The sequence below is a fragment of the Cibotium barometz genome, chromosome 54, assembly GCF_041138505.1.
Source record: "Cibotium barometz isolate CiBa-2024 chromosome 54, ASM4113850v1, whole genome shotgun sequence".
In the NCBI taxonomy this organism is placed as follows: domain Eukaryota; kingdom Viridiplantae; phylum Streptophyta; class Polypodiopsida; order Cyatheales; family Cibotiaceae; genus Cibotium; species Cibotium barometz.
In genome coordinates this window covers 20,234,746-20,258,274 of record NC_141099.1, presented here as the reverse complement: position 1 = coordinate 20,258,274, position 23,529 = coordinate 20,234,746, and the positions used below count along the sequence as shown (strand labels likewise).

The 23,529-nt window shown below is 45.6% G+C and overlaps 2 protein-coding genes across 2 annotated transcripts in view; one reads left to right on the top strand and one right to left on the bottom strand.

Annotated features, from left to right (window-relative positions):
- Positions 1-23,529, top strand: part of LOC147607927 (rRNA biogenesis RRP36-like protein) — an 88,511-nt gene that overhangs the window by 61,478 nt on the left and 3,504 nt on the right. The gene's annotated exons all lie outside the window — the stretch shown is intronic.
- LOC147607928 (phosphorylated adapter RNA export-like protein) lies at positions 15,621-16,091 on the bottom strand. Its single transcript, XM_086789677.1, has one exon. The coding sequence runs from the start codon at positions 16,041-16,043 to the stop codon at positions 15,624-15,626; it is 420 nt and encodes a 139-aa protein (XP_086645803.1). The 5' UTR covers positions 16,044-16,091; the 3' UTR covers positions 15,621-15,623.

Sequence of the window (23,529 nt, the reverse complement as noted above, 5' to 3'; positions counted from 1 at the left end):
CCAAGAGAACACTCTCTATTCCCTCCAAAGTGGGATCCTGCATATACTTTAAGGTCGGCATGAGTGTATCATACTCGGATGGCATTGACTTTAGGAGGATGGCTATGGCATCACTCTCCTTGACTGGTTCATTGATGGCTTCGAGCTGGGCCATCAAGCTCTTCATGGTGTTGATGTGAGATGCAAGTGTCTCATCAATCTTGTACTCTAGACTGTAAAAGTCTACTTTGAGACTGATTTTGCTGTGGAGGCCTTGAGCACCAAAAGATTTATCCAGTGAATTCCACGCAATTTGTGAAGATGTTCCATTACCAATGTAATGTATATAACTATCTTCAACTCCAAGGGCAATGAGAGCTAATGCTTTCTCATCCTTGGTTTGCCAAGAGATTTCTCCTTCTCGTGTGGCAGGTTTAGGTATAGTGCCATTGACTATGCACCAAACTCCTTTCATTAGTAAAAATCTCATTTTGACTTGCCAAGTGTGGAAGTCATGACCGTTGAATTTCTTGATGAAAGAGGATGATATGTAAGTTGACTCCATGATTGGAACTGAACAATGCAATAGATTAAAAGGCTAGAGTCCCCCTTCACCATATAGATGCATGAAATTACTCAAGAATTCCCCAAACCCATAAGCCTTTGCATAGTGATAATAACGGGGCCTAGACTTGATCCTAGGTTTTCTAGTTTTGCTTTTGGGTTTCAATGATTTTTTGATATAATCTTCATTAGATGATTCAGCATCCGAATGCATGACTACATAGAGATATTCAACTCAATATGCATATTAGAATGTCATCTCAATAGATAATTATATGATGATTAGTGGAGATGATTAATTATAGAGGAAAAACTGCCCCCAAAAATAGAGTGAGCTTTGAGCAATTGAATGAGGCTCTTCCCAAATGAGAAACATAAAATGCTTTAAACCAAGTGATAACCAAAGTATTGGCTCTAAGCTCAGCACTCAAACATGCCAAGATGTTGCTTCAATCTCTGTAAATCTGCTCTGCAACACAGCATATACTGTCACTGAGAAATTAGTTCAAACAGCAGCTACAGTGGACCATTGCTCATGAAAATCAACAAGGAGGAGCTTCATAGCATCAATGTTATGCTCATAAGAGGAATTTGCAAACCATGCTTTGTAGAGCTCTAATTTCATGAATTTCGCAGCGCAGAGGCGGGCTGCTCTGCAGAGCGAAATGCGCCGCGTGTACTTCGTGGGAGCTCAAATGGAGCTAGGTGTAGAAAGCGCCGGATGTTAGCTCTCTTTTGAATCAAAAAGCTTGAGATTTGGTGAAGTATAGAGCTCACATGAAGCAAAAGACCAGCAGGGGGTGCAGTGAAGCTTTAATGGAAAGCTTGAAAAAATGAAAAACTAATCAATGTGGTTAATTACTATGCCTAGGGATAATCATGGTCCACTGTAGCTGCTGTTTGAACTAATTTCTCAGTGACAGTATATGCTGTGTTGCAGAGCAGATTTAGAGAGATTGAAGCAACATCTTGGCATGTTTGAGTGCTGAGCTTAGAGCCAATACTTTGGTTTTCACTCGGTTTAGAGCATTTTATGTTTCTCATTTGGGAAGAGCCTCATTCAATTGCTCAAAGCTCACTCTATTTTTGGGGGCAGTTTTTCCTCTTTAATTAATCATCTCCACTAATCATCATATAATTATCAATTGAGATGACATTCTAATATGCATATTGAGTTGAATATCTCTATGTAGTCATGCATTCGGATGCTGAATCATCTAATGAAGATTATATCAAAAAATCATTGAAACCCAAAAGCAAAACTAGAAAACCTAGGATCAAGTCTAGGCCCCGTTATTATCACTATGCAAAGGCTTATGGGTTTGGGAAATTCTTGAGTAATTTCATGCATCTATATGGTGAAGGGGGACTCTAGCCTTTTAATCTATTGCATTGTTCAGTTCCAATCATGGAGTCAACTTACATATCATCCTCTTTCATCAAGAAATTCAACGGTCATGACTTCCACACTTGGCAAGTCAAAATGAGATTTTTACTAATGAAAGAAGGAGTTTGGTGCATAGTCAATGGCACTATACCTAAACCTGCCACACGAGAAGGAGAAATCTCTTGGCAAACCAAGGATGAGAAAGCATTAGCTCTCATTGCCCTTGGAGTTGAAGATAGTTATATACATTACATTGGTAATGGAACATCTTCACAAATTGCGTGGAATTCACTGGATAAATCTTTTGGTGCTCAAGGCCTCCACAGCAAAATCAGTCTCAAAGTAGACTTTTACAGTCTAGAGTACAAGATTGATGAGACACTTGCATCTCACATCAACACCATGAAGAGCTTGATGGCCCAGCTCGAAGCCATCAATGAACCAGTCAAGGAGAGTGATGCCATAGCCATCCTCCTAAAGTCAATGCCATCCGAGTATGATACACTCATGCCGACCTTAAAGTATATGCAGGATCCCACTTTGGAGGGAATAGAGAGTGTTCTCTTGGAAGAAGAGAAGAAGCTGAAAGGTAGAGTCATTGATCTTGTCTCAAACCAGGCATACCTTGTTCAAAAGCAAAACGGCAAATCACTCCAATGTACACATTGTGGAAGGACAGGACACCTTGCCAAGAATTGCTACCATAAAGACAAGCCAAAGCGAATATGCACCAAATGTGGAAAGCCAGGTCACCTCGCCGACAAATGTTACACCAACCAGGCAAATATGGTAAGCACTTCGAATGATTCCGCAGAAGCAATCCAAGCATGCAACAATGTTACTACCTCCTTTGATGCAGAGGTAGATGCAGAATGGGCTTTCTAAAGCCAACAATGTTTATGCCCTCTCTTACTCTATCTTTATTTTTCATTTTTCTGGGTTTTTTTATCCAGACATTGTATCAGATCCACCATGATGTAACTTTTGGTCTCATAGGTCATTATGGCCTTTTGAAGACGTTAATATAACATTTCATTTCATTTCTCTCTCTCTCTCTCTCTCTCTCTCTCTCCTGTTCCCAGTGGACTGAATCGAAGGGGAATCCTATCTCTCTCTCACTGATGGACTGAATCGGTTGCACCTTAGAGGAAGGGGAAAAAAAGCTGGACACAAATTCTGTTTTTCCCTCAAGGCAGTTTATTACATGCAGGGCTGCGTACAAAGCTACTCTCTTCTCCCATGAACAGATTGCTGCTTGCAGGCTGCACATAGAGCACCTCTCTCTCTCTCTCTCTCTCTCTCTCTCTCTCTCTCTCTCTCTCTCTCTCTCTCTCTCTCTCTCTGCGCTCATGGCGTGACGTTGCGCAACGCCCCCCCCTCCTGGCCCTCTTTCCCTGCTCACGCAGCGCTTGTGGTCTCCCCCGCCCGCGCTGCTCTGTGCTGTCCGCCGCCCTTGCTCTGCGCTGCACTGCACTGTGCGCCGCCCTTGCTCTGTGCTGTCCTGGGTGTCGTGCTGCGCCTTCTCTGCTCGTGCTGCCCTGTGAGTCCGCCCTTGGTCTGTGCGCTGCGCTGGTCGGTGCGCCGCCCTTGCTCTGTGCTGCGCCTTCTCTGCTCGTGCTGCCCTGTGAGTCCGCCCTTGGTCTGTGCGCAGTGTCGTGCTGCACTTTCTCTGCTTGTGCTGCCCTGTAAGTCCGCCTCCCTTTTCCCACCCACCCTTGCTCAGGCCCCCCAGGCAGCAACTAGGGGGAAATAGCCACAATGAACCTACAGGAGCTGGAGGCATACATCAAGACAGTGGAGGACAACACCAAGAAGTTACTAGGCGAACAAAAGGTGCTGGACAGGGTTCTGAACCAACATGAAAAACAGTCGGAAGGCCTCCGCAAGGAGATACAGAGAAAGAACAACAAGATTGAAGAACTGGCAGCCCAGGTGAACCACCAGGAAGAGGTGATTCAGATGTTGAAAGAGACCCAGCTGCAACAAACAGGAATGCCAGAGGCTGCCCCAATGATAGGGGAACTCCGGGGAGAAATGGAAGCCCTAAAGGCTACGGTCAAGGACCATACAGTGGAGGAAGGGGAACTGAATATTCAGGAGGGTTTAAGGACTGACTTGGAGCAGTTGAAAGCTGTGAGTGATAAGCTGCGGGAAGAACTGCAGACCACTAAGAAAGATTGGGTGGAGGTGGTGAAGAAGCACAAACCCCCACAGAGCGTCATACATGAGGCTATCGAGGAGGAGAAACGCAGGAAGGATAGGGCCCTCCATGTGCGAGTACGGGGGCTACAGGTGGGGGCTTCCCCCAAGGAGGATGCCATGACGCTTTGCCAGATGCTAGGAGTGGACGGGATCGCCCCCCCTTTGCAGATACATGGAGGGCAGGAAAGGATATGACACGAGAGCGACCCCTCATCATTAGATTCCCTGATGCCGCCGGCAGACAGGCCTTCTTAGACAGGCGGGCTGCCCTCAAGGGCACATAGGTGTACATGGGAGATGATCTCACTCCAGCACAGGTGGCACACCGGCGTGAGGCAATGGTGACTGTTCACGAGGCCTGTAGAGTAGGCAAGTGGGCTATCTACAGAGATGGTAGAGTCATTATCACTGAGCGCCGTCCCAAATAGGGACACGGGGTCTATGAGACCAAACACCTGGGGTTGGCGGTATGGAACTGCAATGGCATGCTGTGGTTGAATCCAGGAGGCTTGAGCGAGATTCTCACAGGCAGGGATGTCATTTTTTATATAGAGACTCATCAGAGCCCTGAGAGGAGCTTAACATACATAGCCGGGTATGAGTGGGAGTCAGCTTTTCGAGGCGAGACCCGCACATCAGGAGGAGTACGTGGCTCGGGGGGGGGGGGGTGGGGGGGTAGCTGTCCTTTTTAGATCCCAACTCCGACAGATTCTCAGCATCGTCCAGAAGGAGGAGGATGCACGATATCTTTGGGTGCAGCTACAGCGTAGCAGTGACAGAGTCATCCACATTGCTGTGTGTTATTTTGCACCACGCCACTCCCCTTACGCCGCATAGCATGGCCAGTCACTGTACTTACCATTATATGGGGATATCATGGAGTTCTCACAGTTGGGGGAAGTCCTCCTGCTCGGGGATTTCAACGCCAGGACGGGAAGTCAGCAGGTCCCACCACTCGATCTAGACGACCCTATCAGATTACAGGAGCTAGACATCACTGACACAGGGCTTCAGCGATCATCACAAGACCATGAGAAGGTCATAGTGTACGGGAGATATTTCTTAGAGCTGGGAGCTGCACATGGTCTCGTTATCTATAACGGGATGTCCCGATGGCCCTCCTCTAGCGCCCTCACCTCCTTCCCCCACTCAGGAGGTACTAGCACTGTGGACTACCTTATGGGATCTCCGGATTTGGCACACCTTATCCCTGACTTCTCCATTCTGCCACCCCGTTTTGAAGCTGACCATGCCTATCTCTCTTTCACTCTTACCTGCACACCACCTGTCCCTCCACCACCACCCCCCATCTCACATTACACTCAGGTCCTTTTTGATCACGAGCTTGACCTTGTTTACTCCAACCACATCTACCGCCAACTCCAGGATGTGGAACCTACTGTCCCCCTATCCACCCTCACAACACAACTCACCACCATACTCCACACATCCGCCACTGCTTCTTTCATCTACACACGGCGGTCTACTGCCAAGCCACCTTGTGGTTCCATGGCCTAGAACTTATTGGTATGATGACGAGTGTCGGGCCACACGCTCCCGTCTTAAGCATGAGGTACGGATTGGGCATCTCACGAAGTGCCAAGCACAACGGATTTCTCAACGGCTCACTCAACGCAAGAAACGGGAGTTCTATGCTCGGAAAGAGGATGAGTTATACCGACTTTTCTTAGGGCCGAACTGCAAAGAGGCGTGGAGGAAACTCCGAGAACATCGCCCTCCCACACCTATCACCTTCCCGGACACATGGCACTACTATGCACGCTCCCTCTATCATATGCCACATCAGCTACCCCTACCCCTACCCCCACCCCCACCAGTAGATCCACGCCCCACCACCTCCACCTTCTTCACAAAGGGCATGGTCCTCAAGGCCATTCGTAGACTATGCAATGGGCGAGCCCAAGATCATGAGGGTCTCACTGCCACGAGTACATCTCGCATGCCGATGATACCCTGGCGCCCCTACTAGCCTACATGTTCAATAGAGCCCTTTGTGAAGGATTTCCTCCCTCTTGGTCCACCAACACCATCACCTCCATCCTCAAAGCCAGAGATCCACTTGATCCTAATAACTACAGGACGATCATGATTGGCCACACATTGGCCAAACTTTATGGATCAATTATGGATCAATGCTAGAGGTGGAGCTCAGTTCATTTGTAGAGAGCCAGGGATGCAGAGCCTCAGGACAGGCTGGCTTTCGGAGGAGCTACTCTACCCTTGACCACAACTTCACCCTCCGTGCCATCATCGAGGAGGGTAGAGCACGACATCAGAGGATTTACTGCTGCTTTGTGGATTTTTGCAAAGCTTTTGATACTGTGCCCCGAGCCCGCCTCCTACACCGTCTACAGGAGATCGGAGTCCCATTTGACATGGTTTGGAGCATCATCGCCCTCTATGAGTCCGTCACCAGACGAGTGAGAGCCCTAGGAGGTACATCATAGGAGATTTCCAACACTATTGGGGTGAAACAAGGCTGCCCTCTTTCACCCACTCTTTTCGGCCTCTACATTGAGGAGATCTCGAGTTTCATTGATGGAGATTGTCTCATCCTATGTCTACCTTGGTGTCACTTTCAGTGGCCCACGCTTTACCATGCTTCCCGTAGCACACGCCAGAGTGACGCGGGGATATGCAGCCTTGAGCTTACTTGAACGGCAGGGCTTCCAGGCACATTTCCAGGAGCTGGCTTTTTGACACCCTTGTCACACCAGCCCTGATGTATGGAGCAACTTTTTGGGGGGCATATTTATTCGATGAGGATTTGCAGCGAGTTGAGAGGCCCCGGGTCATGATGTTCTCCCGTATGATCGGCAGCAAACCATCAGTCCCACATTAGATTATCCAGGCAGAGTTTGCTGTAGCCTTGATGGTAGTGGAGGCACTCTTCCAAACAGTCACATACCTCCATCGCATCAGTCACATGGATCCCCACAGGTACCCGAGGCTTGCCATGGAGTCCTCTAGACAGCTAGCACTTGTTGAGGGGCATTCTGGAGTATGGTATGCACTAGTTTCCACTTGGTTCTCAGTATATGGGCTCTGCATGGACCGCCTACCCCCCCTTCAGTACAGTTTGGACTCCCCTTTTCTCCGGCTGTCTCACGAGGATACCAACCGGGCTATCCGGTCAGATCTTCTGAGCCTCTACACACATTGCACATGGATCACACCTCCGGAGCTCCCCACGAAGATGCACTGCTATAGAGATCACTTTCTCGCACTCACTGAGAATGGATTCATCTAGCAGACGGGCTACTTGAGTGTTCACATGTCCCATGCCATGCGGATTGTGATTGGCCAGATACGGGTTTCATCCCACCGCCTCAGAGTGGAGACAGGTAGAGTTGAGCACATCTTCAGAGCCGGGAAGCTCATACGGAGACCTAGAGAGGAGAGGATATGCCGACTATGCCACACAGAGGTTGAGACGGAGGAGCATTACATATGCTGCTACCCAGTATACTATGAGATCCGCGGGAGGTTTCACTATCTATTTTGTGAGGGATTCGGTCCACTCTCCAGGATCATTGACTTCCAGGACCAGCGTTGCCTGGGCCTCTTTGTGCTTGAGCTCCGCAGACACAGGAACACCTTCTTGAGAGAGCCTTAGCCCCAGCCACCCCTCCCTCGCCAGCCAACCATCACGAGTTTCTTCCAGACCCAGGAGGTGGAGGACACTGACATAGTGGATCTTGTGGACCCTCCACGAGCTGCTTTGGACCTACCTCGCCCGAGAGGAGTTACCTTGGACTGAGCCTCTGCACTCCAGCGGGCCCGACGCCCTTGACCCCCCCATCGGCCACGATCACCTCATCAGCTCTAGATCCAGGACATGCTCCACCGCCATCGAACTACCTTTCCACGTGACATAGCTGAGGGAGACCTCTCTGCCATACTCTTCAGCCCCATGCTTGATATTTTGGAGAGTGGTATACCATCTACTCGGAGCTGATGTTGCTCTCATATTTCTATGTTCTTAGTACTCCATGATGAGTTTCCATGGACAATTTTGTATCACCCCAGTGAGATAGCTATGTTTATGTTTTCTTTTTGTTTTATTTTCCATTCCATGATGAGATATGCCATGGACATTATTGTATCACTTTGGTCTCATAGACCCATTGGGTCTTTAGTAGACACTTAATATATCTTTTTCTTTCTTTCTTTCTTTCTCAACAGGGCTGCTTATGAGACAGTACCGCAGGCCAGTGAATCCATTGGCTCTTTCATCCAAACTCGGGCGGCAAATAGGGAAGTACCACTGTTATCATTGTTATATTATCTCACATACACACAAGTACAATCATAAACAAAAGTGTGAGACCTGCTAAAGACTCTCCATCAAACCCTTCCCTTGATACTAGTGCCTTAAAGGAGTATCAATTGGAAGGCATGTACTAGAAAGAGTTGCTGCACGCATATGTTTCAATATATGTTTGAGGACTAGATGAGCATGGCTCTCTAGATGCATCGAGCTAAGTGTGAGACTGGGAGAGCTTGTGAGATCCACATAGTTGACTATGTGAGAATGGGCTTCTCTGACTGGGCTTCTCTTGTGAGATCCATTCTAGCTTGGTGTAAAGCTGGAAGTACCCCTTGCCTTGGGCTTGGGCGGAGGATTTGTTTTATATTGTTTTCATCTTTGATACTTGGAAATTTGGTGCAAGAGCACCCTCTACATGTATCTGTAAATACTCCCTGTACTAAAGTTTTATTTATTAGGGGGGAGGGGGGCGTTTCAGACCCATTGTGTTGTCAACTTCTCCAAATCTTTTATACTCATTAAGTTGAGTGTGGGTTAGTGTGGTTGTAACTGGTAAAGCTATCTGTACTTAGTGTCTTTAATGTGAGGTTTAATATTCATAGAAATTTGGATTATACTTCCCACCTCGGTTTCATTGGTATGAGAGCCTGGTTTCTTTGCTCATACCTTGGTGGAATACTAATCTAGTTTCAAGGGATAACTCCGCATTAAGGTTGCTGATTGAAGATGGATGACCGTTCACCCTCTCATGTGAGTACTTCTCAAGGGAGACACCTAACGGTTCAATTGGAATTTGACCCTGGGGAAGCTCTTAGATTGAAAGAGAAGGAAGTGGAGGAACTTCGAGCTCGGCTTCGCATGGAAGAAGAAAAGCTTGAGAAGAGCAAAGCTGATTTGGAAGCTAGACAGGTTGAAAAAGGTAAACAAGTTCTTGACACTTCTCATGTAGAGCAAGAGTCTTCTCTATTTGTGGATTTTGCAACGTAATTGCAGCTAAACCCTAGAGATTTAACCCTTACCTATCTCATAAGGAAAGGTGAAGTGGTTTTGGGAAAAGATGCCAACCCTGTATTTGTGAAACCTGTTCGAGATAAGCAAGGAAGTGGGGCTTCTCGGATAGCTCATACACATGCACAAGAGGACACTTCCACTCTATTTGTGCATTCATCAGCACCACGGGTAGGTACCTTTGCCTAGATCTCTTTTTGGTGGACCTCGTGGAGGCATGCAAATGCAGGAAGAGAGTCATGGTGACTCGCAGCCCAAAGCCTATGCATGGAATCCCAAAAGCCACATTTATGCATGATAAAGGCAAGGTGCCTAATGTAAATGCTAAGAAGAACAAAGGGAAAATGTGTGGTGGTGATGCAGGGTCTAAGGATGCAAGCAAAGGGAAAGGAAAGATGGATGCATGTATTATGGAAGATGCCTTATGCAAGGACTCCACTCCTAAGCATCAAGGGAGTGTAGAGTTTAAAATAGGTAATAAACGGGTAAAATTTGATGATTATCATGGGGATTTGCATGTCGATAAGTCATTGGCTTTTATAACTCAATTTGAGATAGCCTTTATGGAAGAAGACTATACAGAGAAGTCAAAGCTTCGACGAGTGGGCCATCATCTTAAAGGAACTGCAAGCTCATGGTGGTCAGCCGAAAAGCTTTTGGGCATTGCACTGAAGACTTGGACAGAATTTAAAGAGACCTTCCGCAAGCAGTTTCTACCTCCCCATTTTGAGAGAGAGATCATTAAGGAGTGGGATTCACTTGGGCAAAAAGAGCATGAAAAGGTACAATCATATCATGCACGCTTTTGGAAAGTTTTCCTCAAAGTTTTACCTTTTCTACATATCTCTGAGGTAGAGAAGCTGAGAAAGTTTGAAGCTGGCTTACAACCCATCATTCAGGACAGCCTAGACCTCTACCCTCGTGCCAATTTTCAGGAGGTATTTGCTTCAGCCATGGCAGCTGAAAAAGTGCATGTGAAGCATCTCACAGAGAGGATAAATGCATGTTTGGGTAAGGACCATAAAGCTGGTCCAAAATTGCACAAGTCGGGACAGCAAAAGAAGCCCAAATTTCGTGATGCAAAGGAGCAAAAGAGGGCTGCAAATGCTGAATCAAATCAGACCCCTAACAAGAAGTAAAAAAGGGATAATTTGGCCCTCTCTAGGCAAGACAAAATTGAATATATGGAGGAGGGTAAGTGTTTCAAATGTGGCAGTAAAGATCATGTGCTTAGACATTGCCCAAAGTGGAAAAGTGAGAAGGAAAAGAAGCCACAAGTTAATGCTATACCGGATGTACAAGGGAAGACTTCTCATGCTCTAGTTGAGAGACAGTTATTTAAAGCATGGGGTCAACTCAAGGATCAGCCTACCCTCTTCATGTTTGACAACTGTTCTACAAACAACTCAGATGGCTGCTTCTTTGGGCCTTAGCATGGATAATATGGGAATAGAGATTGATGCATGTTTTGCATTTGCAGATAAGACCGTGAAGGGCATCTCTGTGATTGGGAAACTTCAAAGTTCACATTCATATATAGGGTTATGTGGATCATGAGGACTTGCTGATTGCTCCATTGCAGGGATGTGATGTGTTATTGGGGATGCCTTGGCATGCACGTTTGAATCCAAAGCTGGATTATAAGAGTAAGAAGATAGTGATAACAAGCATAAGAGGCTTATCATTGATGCATGAGTAGTTGTGGACACTATTCCAGTTGTATCACATATACAGATAAATAAAGCAATGAAAAAGAGCATTTCCTTGTACTTGATTTTTGTTTGTGACCTTGTAGAACATAATAATGTACATGTGGATGCTCTAGATGAAAGCAAGTTGAATTTTCTTCGTGGGTTTAGTGATTGCTTTGCAGAGTCTACCGCCTAGCATGCCACCCTCTAGATCTTAGGATCATATCATTGACACTTGGTAGTTCTCCTCCCAATAGGCTGGCTTACAGAGTCAGTGCTAGCCAATAGGAAGAGATCATGACACATGTGAATGAGCTCTTAGAAAAGGGTCTTATTCGACCTAGTTCATCTCCTTATTGCTCTCCTGTTCTCTTCACCCAAAAGAAGGATGGTTCTTTTAGGATGTGTGTTGATTACAGGGCTCTTAACAAAATAACCATTAAGAACCGTTTTCCTATTCCTCACATTGATGATATCTTGGATCGATTGCAAGGAGCTTCATGCTTTAGCAAGATAGGCTTGAATAGTGGATTGTCAGAATGTGCAGCGGAGATGAAGACAAGATCTGAAAACACTAGAGCAAGTGCACAACAGAAAAACACAAAAATGAGAGAGAGAGAGAGAGAAGCGTATAACTCTGCTATATACACAAGAAAATCTTGGATACAAGATATAAAGTGTGGGGGGGCAAGGGGCCATTTTATATGGCCGCAGATGACCAGTCGTGTGTGTGTGTATATATATATATATATATATATATATATATATATATATATATATATATATATATGGTCGCACACATAATTACCCATCATTTGTTTATATATATATATATATATACATGGTCGCACACATAATTACCCATCATTTGTTTCTTCCGCCACTCTAGAAACAGCTTCGTCAGCAACAGCTGCCTCAAACTTGTATGCCACAGATTATTACCGTTGTGCCATCAACTTCGGGAGGATTTACTGTGCAAAATATTCCGCCAATTATTTTCACAAAGAGGAATGGGTGCTTGCTCTACAGTTACAAGAAAAGGAAATAAAACAGTTGAAATCAACGGGATCTCCAACAAGCCGCTAAGACTGCAGTGGCAGCTTCACAGGACCATGTTCGGATGCTCGACCAGATTAAAGACAAAACAATTAAAACCCAGACCCGAAATAGTTTTTTTTGGTGATAATATTAAAACAAGAGGTTGCATTGGATTGTCCACAAGAAAAAAATGGAAAGCAGCCTGCGTCGACGTGGGCTGCTTCCCATTATTTTGTAGAGCGCAAGGCTTGTTGGCCAGCTTGCCTTGCGCCAGCCCCAAACTGCTTTCAACAAACGCCCGTGCTACCTTCACGCTTTGCCGCAGTATGTGCCAAGTAGCTCCACCAGCCGTGCTCAACGCTCAACCACCCCTTGTGCACCCAATGAGCTTGCCTTGTTCGTGTTTGCTGCCACAGTGGAGCTTGTATGCACAAGCTCTAACTGAGCATCTTTCTGTCCAAGAGCTTTCTTGTGGGGGCCCTGGAGTTGCCTACCATATATACAATGCTCACAAAACTGAAAACTTGAGAACTTTAGAGAAGGCAAGTAACCAAAACGAGACAATTGCTCCATTCCTTTGACACTCATGTGTCCCAACCGGATATGCCACAAGAGAGATTTCCGGCAGCTCGGTTGCATTTACATTAGCATGGTGACAAACACTAGCATGCATGAAATAAAGAGTGTCCACCTTAGAGCCTCTGGCAACAACCAGTGAGCCCTTACTAATCTTCCACTTTCCACGACCAAATGTGGTAACATAATCAGCATCATCAAGCTGTCCAGTAGAAAGCAGGTTCTTCTTGATCTCAGGCACATGCCTGACATCATGGAGCATAAGCTGTGAGCCATCTGAAAACACAAGCCTCACATCACCTCTGCCAAGAATCTTGCATGCATGGTTATCAGCCAAATAAACTACTCCTTCATTGCCAGCAGTATACCTGACAAACAAGTCTCTGCAACCTGTGACATGAAAGGAGGCACCTGAATCAATGATCCACAAGTGCATACCATGTCCATCTCCTGCAAGTAGTGAATGGGCATCAAGTGAAGACGTGAATAGGACCTCATCCTCACTGTCACCTGCATGTGACACATTGACTTCTTCAATCTTGACTCCACTTTTGCCCTTTGACTTTACATCTTTGGCTTCATCTTTGTCTTTGTCTTTTCCTTTGCCCTTCTCCTTTTGATCATTTTTCCATTTGTAGCATTGCTTTTTGATATGTCCCTTCTTGCCACAATAATGGCATTCCAAGTCCTTTTTGGAGCGGGACTTGCTCCTTCCCCGTTCTTGGCTTTTACCCCTTTGCTGGGATCTCCCACGTGCATTCATTGCATTGGATTTTCCAACAGAAAGAACCCCTTTGCTGGGATCTCCCACGTGCATTCATTGCATTGGACTTTCCAACAGAGTTGTTCTTTCTGTTCATCTCCTCTTGAAGGGGCCAGGAGGACCCAAGCTGTGCCCACCAGCCAAGGCATGGGCTGGAATGGCTGTCAGCCAGCCCTAGGGCTGCTGGACAGGCAGCCGACAGGGTCAGAATCCCTAACCAGCAGGTCAGCCAGGTGTAGGGGCAGTCCCACACCCATGCGCAGGTGTGCCCAGCCGCCTGAAGCTGTCCCAGAAGGCTGCGCAGAAAGGCCAGCAGGCTGCCTAGCACCCTTAACATCTGCATATGACAGCATAGCATTTGAATTGCTAGTGGCTGTCCTGAATGTGTCCCAACTCTCTGGCAAAGTGCATAAGAGAAAAGTGGCTTTGAACTCATCGTCCATTGCCAACTTTTGATTAATAACCTTGCTGACAATACCATTAAACTCATTTAGATGGGCTGTCATAGACGCCCCTTCCTTCATCTGAAGACCTATGAGTTTCTTCAACCAATACACTTTGCTTGAGGCACTTTGCTGGGCATACAAGTCCTGCAATCTTTGCCACATTCCTTCATCTGAAGACCTATGAGTTTCTTCAACCAATACACTTTGCTTGAGGCACTTTGCTGGGTATACAAGTCCTGCAATCTTTGCCACATTCCCCAAGCTGTCTTCTCTTCACGAATGCTGAAAAGTAAAGTGTCTGACACAGACAACATGATGGTGGATCTTGCTAGCTCATCCATATCTTCCCACTCTTCAGCAGTAAGAGAAGTGGGCATTACACCCCTTTCTTTGATAGGCTTGTGCTGCTTCTTCTGGAGCAACGCATTATAGCACTGGGTTTGCCAAATATCATAGTTATGTGAGCCTTCAAGCTTCTTGATGTGAAGCAATGAAGAGCTCTCACCTGTGGTTGCCATAGCAATATGCAACCTGTCACAGTCAATGCCTGACTCCCTGCAAGATGTGCAAACACTGCACCAAAAGGCACACAAAGTGCTCACAGTTGTTCTCCCAAAGTTTATCTCCCACTGCGGAAGCACAAATGTAACTCTACTCCCACTGTATGTGATGAAATCACCAAAATCTGGTTGCTGCAGATTTAGGACAGCACCTTAGATGTGCTCTGTTCCCCTTCCAAAGTACTGTACAGCAGTACTAAGTGCTCATCAATGATGTACCAAACCTGTACCGGCAAGTACAACAGCTGAAAATGAACCTTTTCCTCACTCAAATCAATGTACAGCCATGCCAAAACTTGTACAAAGATGTACCAAATCTGTACCAGCAAGTACAGCAGCAATAAATGCTCTCATGGCTGTCCAAATGAGTGAAAATCAGACTTTTACAGTCCCGACCACTGCATACAACAGTCCCGAACAGAAATTGGGCAAAAGCCCCTTGACTGCAAGCTGATTTCTGAGGATTCAAGGCATAAAAGTCTTGCCTGCTGCTTTGCCAAGCTCAACAAGCATAAAATCTTGAAAAGCCCCTTGATTTAAGATCAATTTATGATCATACATGGTACATTAACGCACATGAAGGCATCGAGAGTCTTCACAATGCTCCCCCTGGTCACATATACATCCAGTACATAAAAGCCCCTTGATTTACAGGCACATTGAGTGCTTGACAGGCATCAACACATTGCCCAAAGCATCAATTGTGAGTGCCTGCATGCAAATCAACCCAATCGGCACAAAAGCCCTTTGATCTGCACTGCAATTTGTTGCAATTTTGCTCGAATGTGCGATTTCTCACATCATACAGCATGTATGAATGCCCAATTGCACAATTACATCAAAAACCCCAAATTTTGACATCCAATTTCTTGCAAATTGATCCTGAATGTGACCAATGTCACCCAATTTTACCAATTTTGCTCAAAATTTGAGCAATTTGGCACATGTATTTGCTCAATTGATAATTGTACCTGCTCAATTGCAAATCCCAAAAAAAAATTGAAGCAAATACCTTTGCAATTTTTGATTTTTCTTTTCGTTGCAGGAAAAGGGGGGGCGTCAAATTTGCTGCTTCGTGCTGATGATGCTGCTGCTGTATTAGTGCAGAAGACGTCAGGTTATGGGCTCTCTTGCACCAGGTCACGAACAACTTCGACTCCTAGTCTTTGGATTGCTACTTCGATAAGAAAAGCTTTCGGTTCTTTTAGGCGGCGACAAATTTGAGAGATAAAACTCAGTCCAGCGTCTTTGTCTTTGGTTTTCCGAGGGTGACCCTTTCTCCCCTTCTTTCTTCTGCCGGGAGTCTTCGTGGAGTTCCGTATGGCAACGTCGAGGTCGTTCGCAACGAAGCTGAGGCCACCGTCTAGAGGCAGACAGCCCGATGCAGGGCCGATTTCGCCATCCTCCAGAAGACAAAGAGACTTGTCGGCATTATCGCTGTCGTTGACGTTGTTGTCGTCGTTCTTGTCGGGGTTGATGGCCAGCAGCACGAAGGACCGCACATATGGCGTTGGTGATGGCGATGGCGGTATCCTCATCGTCGTAGTCAGACAGCTCGTCGTCGCTTTGCAAAATGGCCTCCAAAGCGGACTGCGGCCCTGCCCTGGAGGTTATGGTGTGTGAAGCGAAAGCTACTGCACAGAGAGATTCGAAAGCTTAGTGCTCAGCAGGTCTCTGCAGTTCTGTTTGCCTCAGCTCTGATACCAGTTGAATGGGAGAATTAGGGTTAGGTTCTCATGTGGGAGACATACACACAGAGAGAAGAAGAGAGAGAGAGAGACATATGTGGGGATAAGTCAACTCACCAAGTGTGAGTGTGTGACTCCCCTATCACACATGTATATTTTGCACTAGTACACATAGTGCACTTAGTACATTAAAAGTACTAAGTGTACTATGTACTATAACTTATGGGCTTGTACGCACTATAAGGGTGGGCATAATGCCTTTACCCCAACTCTTATTTCAGTCATTGAGAGGGCTTTGCAGGACTGATAGTTATTTTGGTCCATTTTGGCAGAAGATCCAGGACGGGAGTTCATTGATTGACCAAGACTTGATGACTGAACAGCCTACCATTCAGGCTGCAGGAGGCCAGTGGATGATTCGGAATGGTTTACTATTCCGTAATGACAATTTGTGTACCACAGATCCCGGACATAAGTCTTAGATTCTTAAGGAGTGTCACGACGCCCCTTCTGTTGGACACTGTGGGATACACAAGACACTATCGTTAGTGAAACACACTTTTTATTGGCCAAAGATGAAAGGGTATGTAGAAGATTATGTTGTCAACTGTCAAATTTGTCAAGTAAATAAAGCTGAACGCTTTAGACAGGCTAAGTTGTTGCATCCTTTGCAAATCCCAGGTAATAAATGGGAAAGTATTTCCATGGATTTTATTACCGGATTGCCAAGAATACATCAAGGCCATGATTCTATTTGGGTTGTGGTAGATCGCTTGACAAAAATGGCTAGATTTTTACCAACCCGGAAGACCATTACAGCCACACAATTAGCAAGGCAGTTTATCGAGCAATTGTTTAGACTGTACGGGTTACCGCAAGACATAGTCAATGATAGGGACTCTAAGTTTACGAGTGATTTTTGGAAACTTGTTTTTGAGAAGTTGGAAACAACTTTGAATTTGAGTTCCTCAGATCATCCTCAATCTGATGGCCAGATTGAAAGAGTGAATCAGATTTTGGAGGATATGCTTCGAGCATATGTATCCAAAAGACAGAGTTCATGGGAGGATTATCTTCCTGTGTTAGAATTTGCATATAACAGTACTAAGAATACGAGTATAGGTTTTAGTCCTTTCATGCTTATGTATGGTTTTCAACCTAGATCACCTGTTACAGTGGGATTCTCAGGACTTTAGCATGATGCAGCACGTAATTTTTTGCAAGATATGCAAGAAATGTTTCAAGTTGCGAAGGAATCTATTAGAAGTGCTCAAGACCAAGACAGATTTTATTCTAATAGACATCGTTCATGTCATGTGCACAGTGTGTATCTACTGTGTGCTACACGCACACAAGACTAGCTTCAAGGTTTGGGGAAGCTTGCTGATTGACGAGCTGAGTTAGGGATAGACTAACGGGCGGGCACCCAAGTATGGACGCGCGGGCGCCCAAGTGTCAACGCCCGATGACCGGCCAAGAGCCTATAAAAGGGTGGCCAAGGTTAGTCATTAGTGATATAGAGTCTCACGTGATTTGTTAGAGCTCTATGGTCAGGTGCGCACTTGCTTCATGCAGCCGAGACTGGTAGCAGTCTCGAGGCCCGCAAGGGTAGCTTCATGGTGGTATGGGACGTCACGAGGTAGAGATTGGTCGGTACGTCCATCTAGTTAGCTCAGCTCGTGGCTCGGTGGGGACAACCAAGTCTTGTGGGCTTGCCCACGGCTGTCGTGGTTGGGAGGTGAGTCAGGCCTGCACCCCCTTCTTGTTTGTTTGGTTTGTTCGCAGGTTTCGAATCTTTTACCAAGAACGTTCTACGAGGAGATCCTATGGGGTTTTGACAGTGGTATCAGAGCATACTTCTGTTTTTCAGATTAGTATGTTGCTTTTTTATCAAAGAGACCCGTGATGATGGAGATGGTGGTCTAGAAAGGGTTGTTTGCCTAGCAAGAAGAAGGGCTGCTGTTGTGCAACTGTTAGAACAGTTTAGAGAGAGAAAACAAAAAAGCATGGTGGCTGTTTTTTGTGAGAGAGAGAGAGAGAGAGAGAGAGAGAGAGAGAGAGGGAGGGAGGGAGGGAGGGAGGGAGGGAAGTTCGCCGGCTGATTGTATGCGCAGTCGGGTACTGTTGGCTGGGTCTTGCACGGGCAGTGGGTGCAGGTGTACAGGCGGCGCAAGCACGCATGGAGACTGTCGACGTGGGTAGCATAGGCTAGCAGGCGCCTATGCCTAGGAAGGCAGGCGGCCAAGCCTAGGCATAGGCAGGTGGCCAAGCCTAGGCGCAGGCAGCTGAAGGCACACGTGTGCAGGCGGCCACGCCTATGCGCGGACGGAAGGCACACGTGCGCAGGCAGCGGAGACTTCAGGCCACGCAGGCGTCAGGCGGCGCTAAATCCAGGTGGGTGAAGAAAAAACACGGATGTATATATATGTATATGTATATATATGTATATGTATATGTATATATATGTATATGTATATATATATGTATATATATATATACATATACATATATATGTATATGTATATATATATATATATACATATACATATATATGTATATGTATATATATGTATATGCATATATATATATATATATATATATATATATATATATATATATATAACACAAAAGCAAAAGCTCAAGATTGCTTTTGGGGAAGCCTATATAAACCCCTTAAGCGGGCTTCTTGCCACACATCTCTCAAGTTCTCAAGCTCTCAAGCTCTCAAGTTCTCTAGCACTTTTCTTGTGCAAGATCGAATTTTCTCTCCCCTAGTCCTCTTCCAGACGTCAACCCAAGAATCCGAGTTGGAGCCCCTTATCGAACGCGAAGGCCTGCTGGCTACGGAAGACACCGATGCCGATCTTTTCGACGATTATGTGTCAAAATCAGATTTCCAAGAGTTTAAAGTGCTCTCGAAGCTTCTTCTTCGGAACGTCAAGCACAAATCGCCGCGCAGATGCAGCCTTTGCAGAACTCCATCTCTCTTTTGACCACTACCCTATCTACTCTTTCAAGTATGGATACCTTGGCCTCTGCTTTAGGCTCCAACATTACTCCGGAACAGTTCGGGGGCGAGCAAAAGCAACGTACCAAGGAGATAGTGGACACTTGGCTACGTAAGTGGCAAGTCCATTTTCAGTTCCATCCATATGACGATGGGAAAAAGATCCAGTTAGCAGCAGGTTTCCTCTGAGGCAAAGCTTTGCTTTGGTGGAAGGAACTCAACTCTAAGCCAACGACTTGGGCACAATTTGAAGATGTCTTCAAGAAAGAATTCCTCAAGAAAGAGGATGATTATGATGTTGTTGCCCGGTTTACAGCTTTGACCATGACCCTCACTTATGAGGTCTACCTCCAGAAATTTAGGGACTTGCATATGAAAGCTACGAAGATGGATCCCACAACTCTCTTGAGGTTCTTTGTAGCCGGTTTACCCGACTCATACCGTTTAGAGGTTAAAAATAACAAATGCAAAACTTTGGACGAGGCCATTCGTTCAGCTCGTATCTATGATGATACAATGGTCTCTTCCAAGTCTAAACCCGTTACCGAGCAGGGGAACAAGCACAAAAGAAAGTTCTCTGCACCAATGGCTAACATGATTGAAGGAAAGTCTTCGGACCAACCTTCGAAGAATTCAAGTTCGACACCAGCGAAGAAGAAACGTCTCCTTAGAGCTTTGAAGCTCAAGAAGGAGGGATGTTGTTTCATCTGCAAAGAAACAGGCCCGAAGCAAAAGGGTGCAAAGACCAACGCAGGACCCAAGCCAAAGGCAGCTAACTAGTTGTCTTTGACAGGTACGCCAGTTATCCTAGTCGGCCTTTTGTTCTTGAAATTGATGCCAGTGATTATGACATCGGGGCTGCTTTATTTCAAGATGGTAGACCTCTTGCTTTTGAAAGTAAAAAGCTAGACGACACTCAATCTCGTTGGCCAACCCTTGAGAAGGAGCTTTATGCTGTGATTCACGCTCTCAAGGTTTGGAGACATTATTTATATGGCTCCAAGTTTGTGGTATTGACTGATCATCAGTCAATCAAGTATGTGTGATGCGGATGATTTGAGAGGAAGGAAAGCTCGTTGGGCTGAGTTAATGCAAGATTTTGATTTTGAGATTCGTTATCGAAAAGGGTCCATGAATAGTGTTGCAGATGCGCTTAGTCGAATTAGAGAGGTGAATACTTTGTTGTTCACTGAGATTTCTACTGACTTATTTCAGTCATTGAGAGGGCTTTGCAGGACTGATAGTTATTTCTCCAAGTTTGTGGTATTGACTTATCATCAGTCAATCAAGTATTTGTGTGATGCGGATGATTTGAGAGGAAGGAAAGCTCGTTGGACTGATTTAATGCAAGATTTTTATTTTGAGATTCGTTATCGAAAAGGGTCCATGAATAGTGTTGTAGATGCGCTTAGTCGAATTAGAGAGGTGAATACTTTGTCGTTCACCGAGATTTCTACTGACTTATTTCAGTCATTGAGAGGGCTTTGCAGGACAGATAGTTATTTTGGTCCATTTTGGGAGAAGATCTAGGACGGGAGCTCATTGATTGACCAAGACTTGATGACTGAACAGCCTACCATTCAGGCTGCAGGAGGCCAGTGGATGATTCGGAATAGTTTTCTATTCCGTAATGACAAAATTTGTGTACCACAGATCTCGGACATTAGGTCCAAGATTCTTAAGGAGTGTCACGACGCCCCATCTGCTGGACACTGTGGGATACACAAGACACTATCGTTAGTGAAACACACTTTTTATTGGCCAAAGATGAAAGGGTATGTAGAAGAATATGTTCTCAAGTGTCAAATTTGTCAAGCAAATAAAGCTGAACACTTTAGACAGGCTAGGTTGTTGCATCCTTTGCAAATCCCAGGTAATAAATGGGAAAGTATTTCCATGGATTTTATTACCGGATTGCCAAGAACACATCAAGGCCACGAAAAATGGTAGAACGCTTGATAAAAATGGCTAGATTTTTACCGACCCGGAAGACTATTACAGCTACGCAATTAGCACGACAGTTTATCGAGTAATTGTTTAGACTGTACGGGTTACCGAAAGACATAGTCAGTGATAGGGACTCTAAGTTTACAAGTGATTTTTGGAAACTTGTTTTTGAGAAGTTGGAAACACTTTTGAATTTGAGTTCCTCAGATTATCCTCAATTTGATGGCCAGACTGAAAGAGTGAATCAGATTTTGGAGGATATGCTTCGAGCATATGTATCCAAACGACAGAGTTCATGGGAGGATTATCTTCCTGTGTTGGAATTTGCATATAACATTACTAAGCATACGAGTACAGGTTTTACGCCTTTCATGCTTATGTAAGGTTTTCAACCTAGATCACCTGTTATAGTGGGATTCTCAGGACTTCAGCATGATGCAGCACTCAATTTTTTGCAAGATATGCAAGAAATGTTACAAGTTGCGAAGGAATCTATTAGAAGTGCTCAAGACCGAGACAGATTTTATTGTAATATACATCGTTCACCCAGAGAGTTCTTTGAAGAAACGATGGTGTATTTGCGAGTTCCGAAAGATTCGGAGACTTTACGGACAGGTCGATCTCCGAAATTATCTCCTAGATACTGTGGACCATTTCGTATTACACGACGAATTGGTTCAGTTGCATATGAATTGGATTTACCTTCTCATGTGAAAGTTCATCCTGTATTTCATGTGCGTAGACTTAAGGAAGTATTGGGTGGAACAGACCAGTTAGTTACTCCTCAAGAAATCATAGATGTCGAAGACATGACATTTGTTCCACACGAACCTGAAAAGATTCTTGTATTTCATCAAAGAAGATTGCGTAATACGCTTATCACGGAATATAAGATCAAGTGGAAGGATCGTGTTGAGGAGGACGCTACCTGGGAGACATTGACTACTCTTCAGAGAGATTACCCTAGCTTTTTAGTGAGCTCAGGAGTGAGTTCTTAGAGGAAGGGGAGTATGTCATGTGCACAGTGTGTATCTACCATGTGCTACATGCACACAAGACTAGCTACGAGGTTTGGGGAAGCTTGGAGCTAGGCAGGCTGATTGACAAGCTGAGTTAGGGATAGACTAACGGGCGGGCACCAAAGTATAGACGGGCGGGCGCCGAAGTGTGGACGCCCGATGACCGGCCAAGAGGCTATAAAAGGGTGGCCAAGGTTAGTCATTAGTGATATAGAGTCTCGCGTGATTTGTGAGAGCTCTATGGTCAGGAGCCTGGATCTAGTGCAGACGTGCATCTGCTTCACGCAGCCGAGGCCGGCAGCAGTCTCCAGGCCCGCATGGGTAGCTTCGTGGCGGTATGGGACGTCACGAGGTAGAGATTGGTCGGTACGTCTCTCTAGTTAGCTCTGCTCGTGGCTCAGTGGGGACTGCTCGTGGCTCAGTGGGGACAACCAAGTCATATCGTGGTTGGGAGGTGAGTCAGGCCTGCTCCCCCTTCTTGTTTGTTTGGTTTGTTTGCAGGTTTCGAGTCTCGTACCAGGAACGTTCTACGAGGAGATGCTATGGGGTTTTGACAGTTCACCCAGAGAGTTCTCTGAAGGAACGATGGTGTATTTGCGAGTTCCAAAAGATTCCGAGACTTTATAGATAGGCCGATCTCCGAAATTATCCCCTAGATACTGTGGACCATTTTGTATTACACGACGGATTGGTTCGGTTGCATATGAATTGGATTTGTCTTCTCATGTGAAAGTTCATCATGTATTTCATGTCAGTAGACTTAAGGAAGTACTGGGTGGAACAGACCAGTTAGTTACTCCTCAAGAAATCATAGATATCGAGGACATGACATTTGTTCCACACGAACCTGAAAAGATTCTTGGATTTCGTGAAAGAAGATTACGTGATACGCTTATCACGGAATACAAGATCAAGTGGAAGGATCGTGTTGAGGAGGACGCTACATGGGAGACATTGACTACTCTTCAGAGAGATTACCCTGGCTTTTTAGTGAGCTCAGGAGTGAAGCTCTTAGAGGAAGGGGAGTATGTCATGTGCACAGTGTGTATCTACTGTGTTCTACACGCACACAAGACTAGCTTCGAGGTTTGGGGAAGCTTGGAGCTAGGCAGGCTAATTGGTGAGTTGAGTTAGGGATAGACTAACGGGTGGGCACCCAAGTGTGGACGCTCGATGACCGGCCAAGAGCCTATAAAAGGGTGGCCAAGGTTAGTCATTAGTCATATAGAGTCTCACGTGACTTTGTGAGAGCTCTATGGTCAGGAGCTTGGATCTAGTGCAGACATGCACCTGCTTCATGCAGCCGAGGCCAGCAGCAGTCTCGAGGCCCGTGAGGGTAGCTTCGTGGCGGTATGGGACGTCA

Bases quoted from the DNA above. Each gene is read 5' to 3' on its own strand.
- LOC147607928 (XM_086789677.1), bottom strand. From the start codon at position 16,043: ATGAGGATACCGCCATCGCCATCACCAACGCCATATGTGCGGTCCTTC.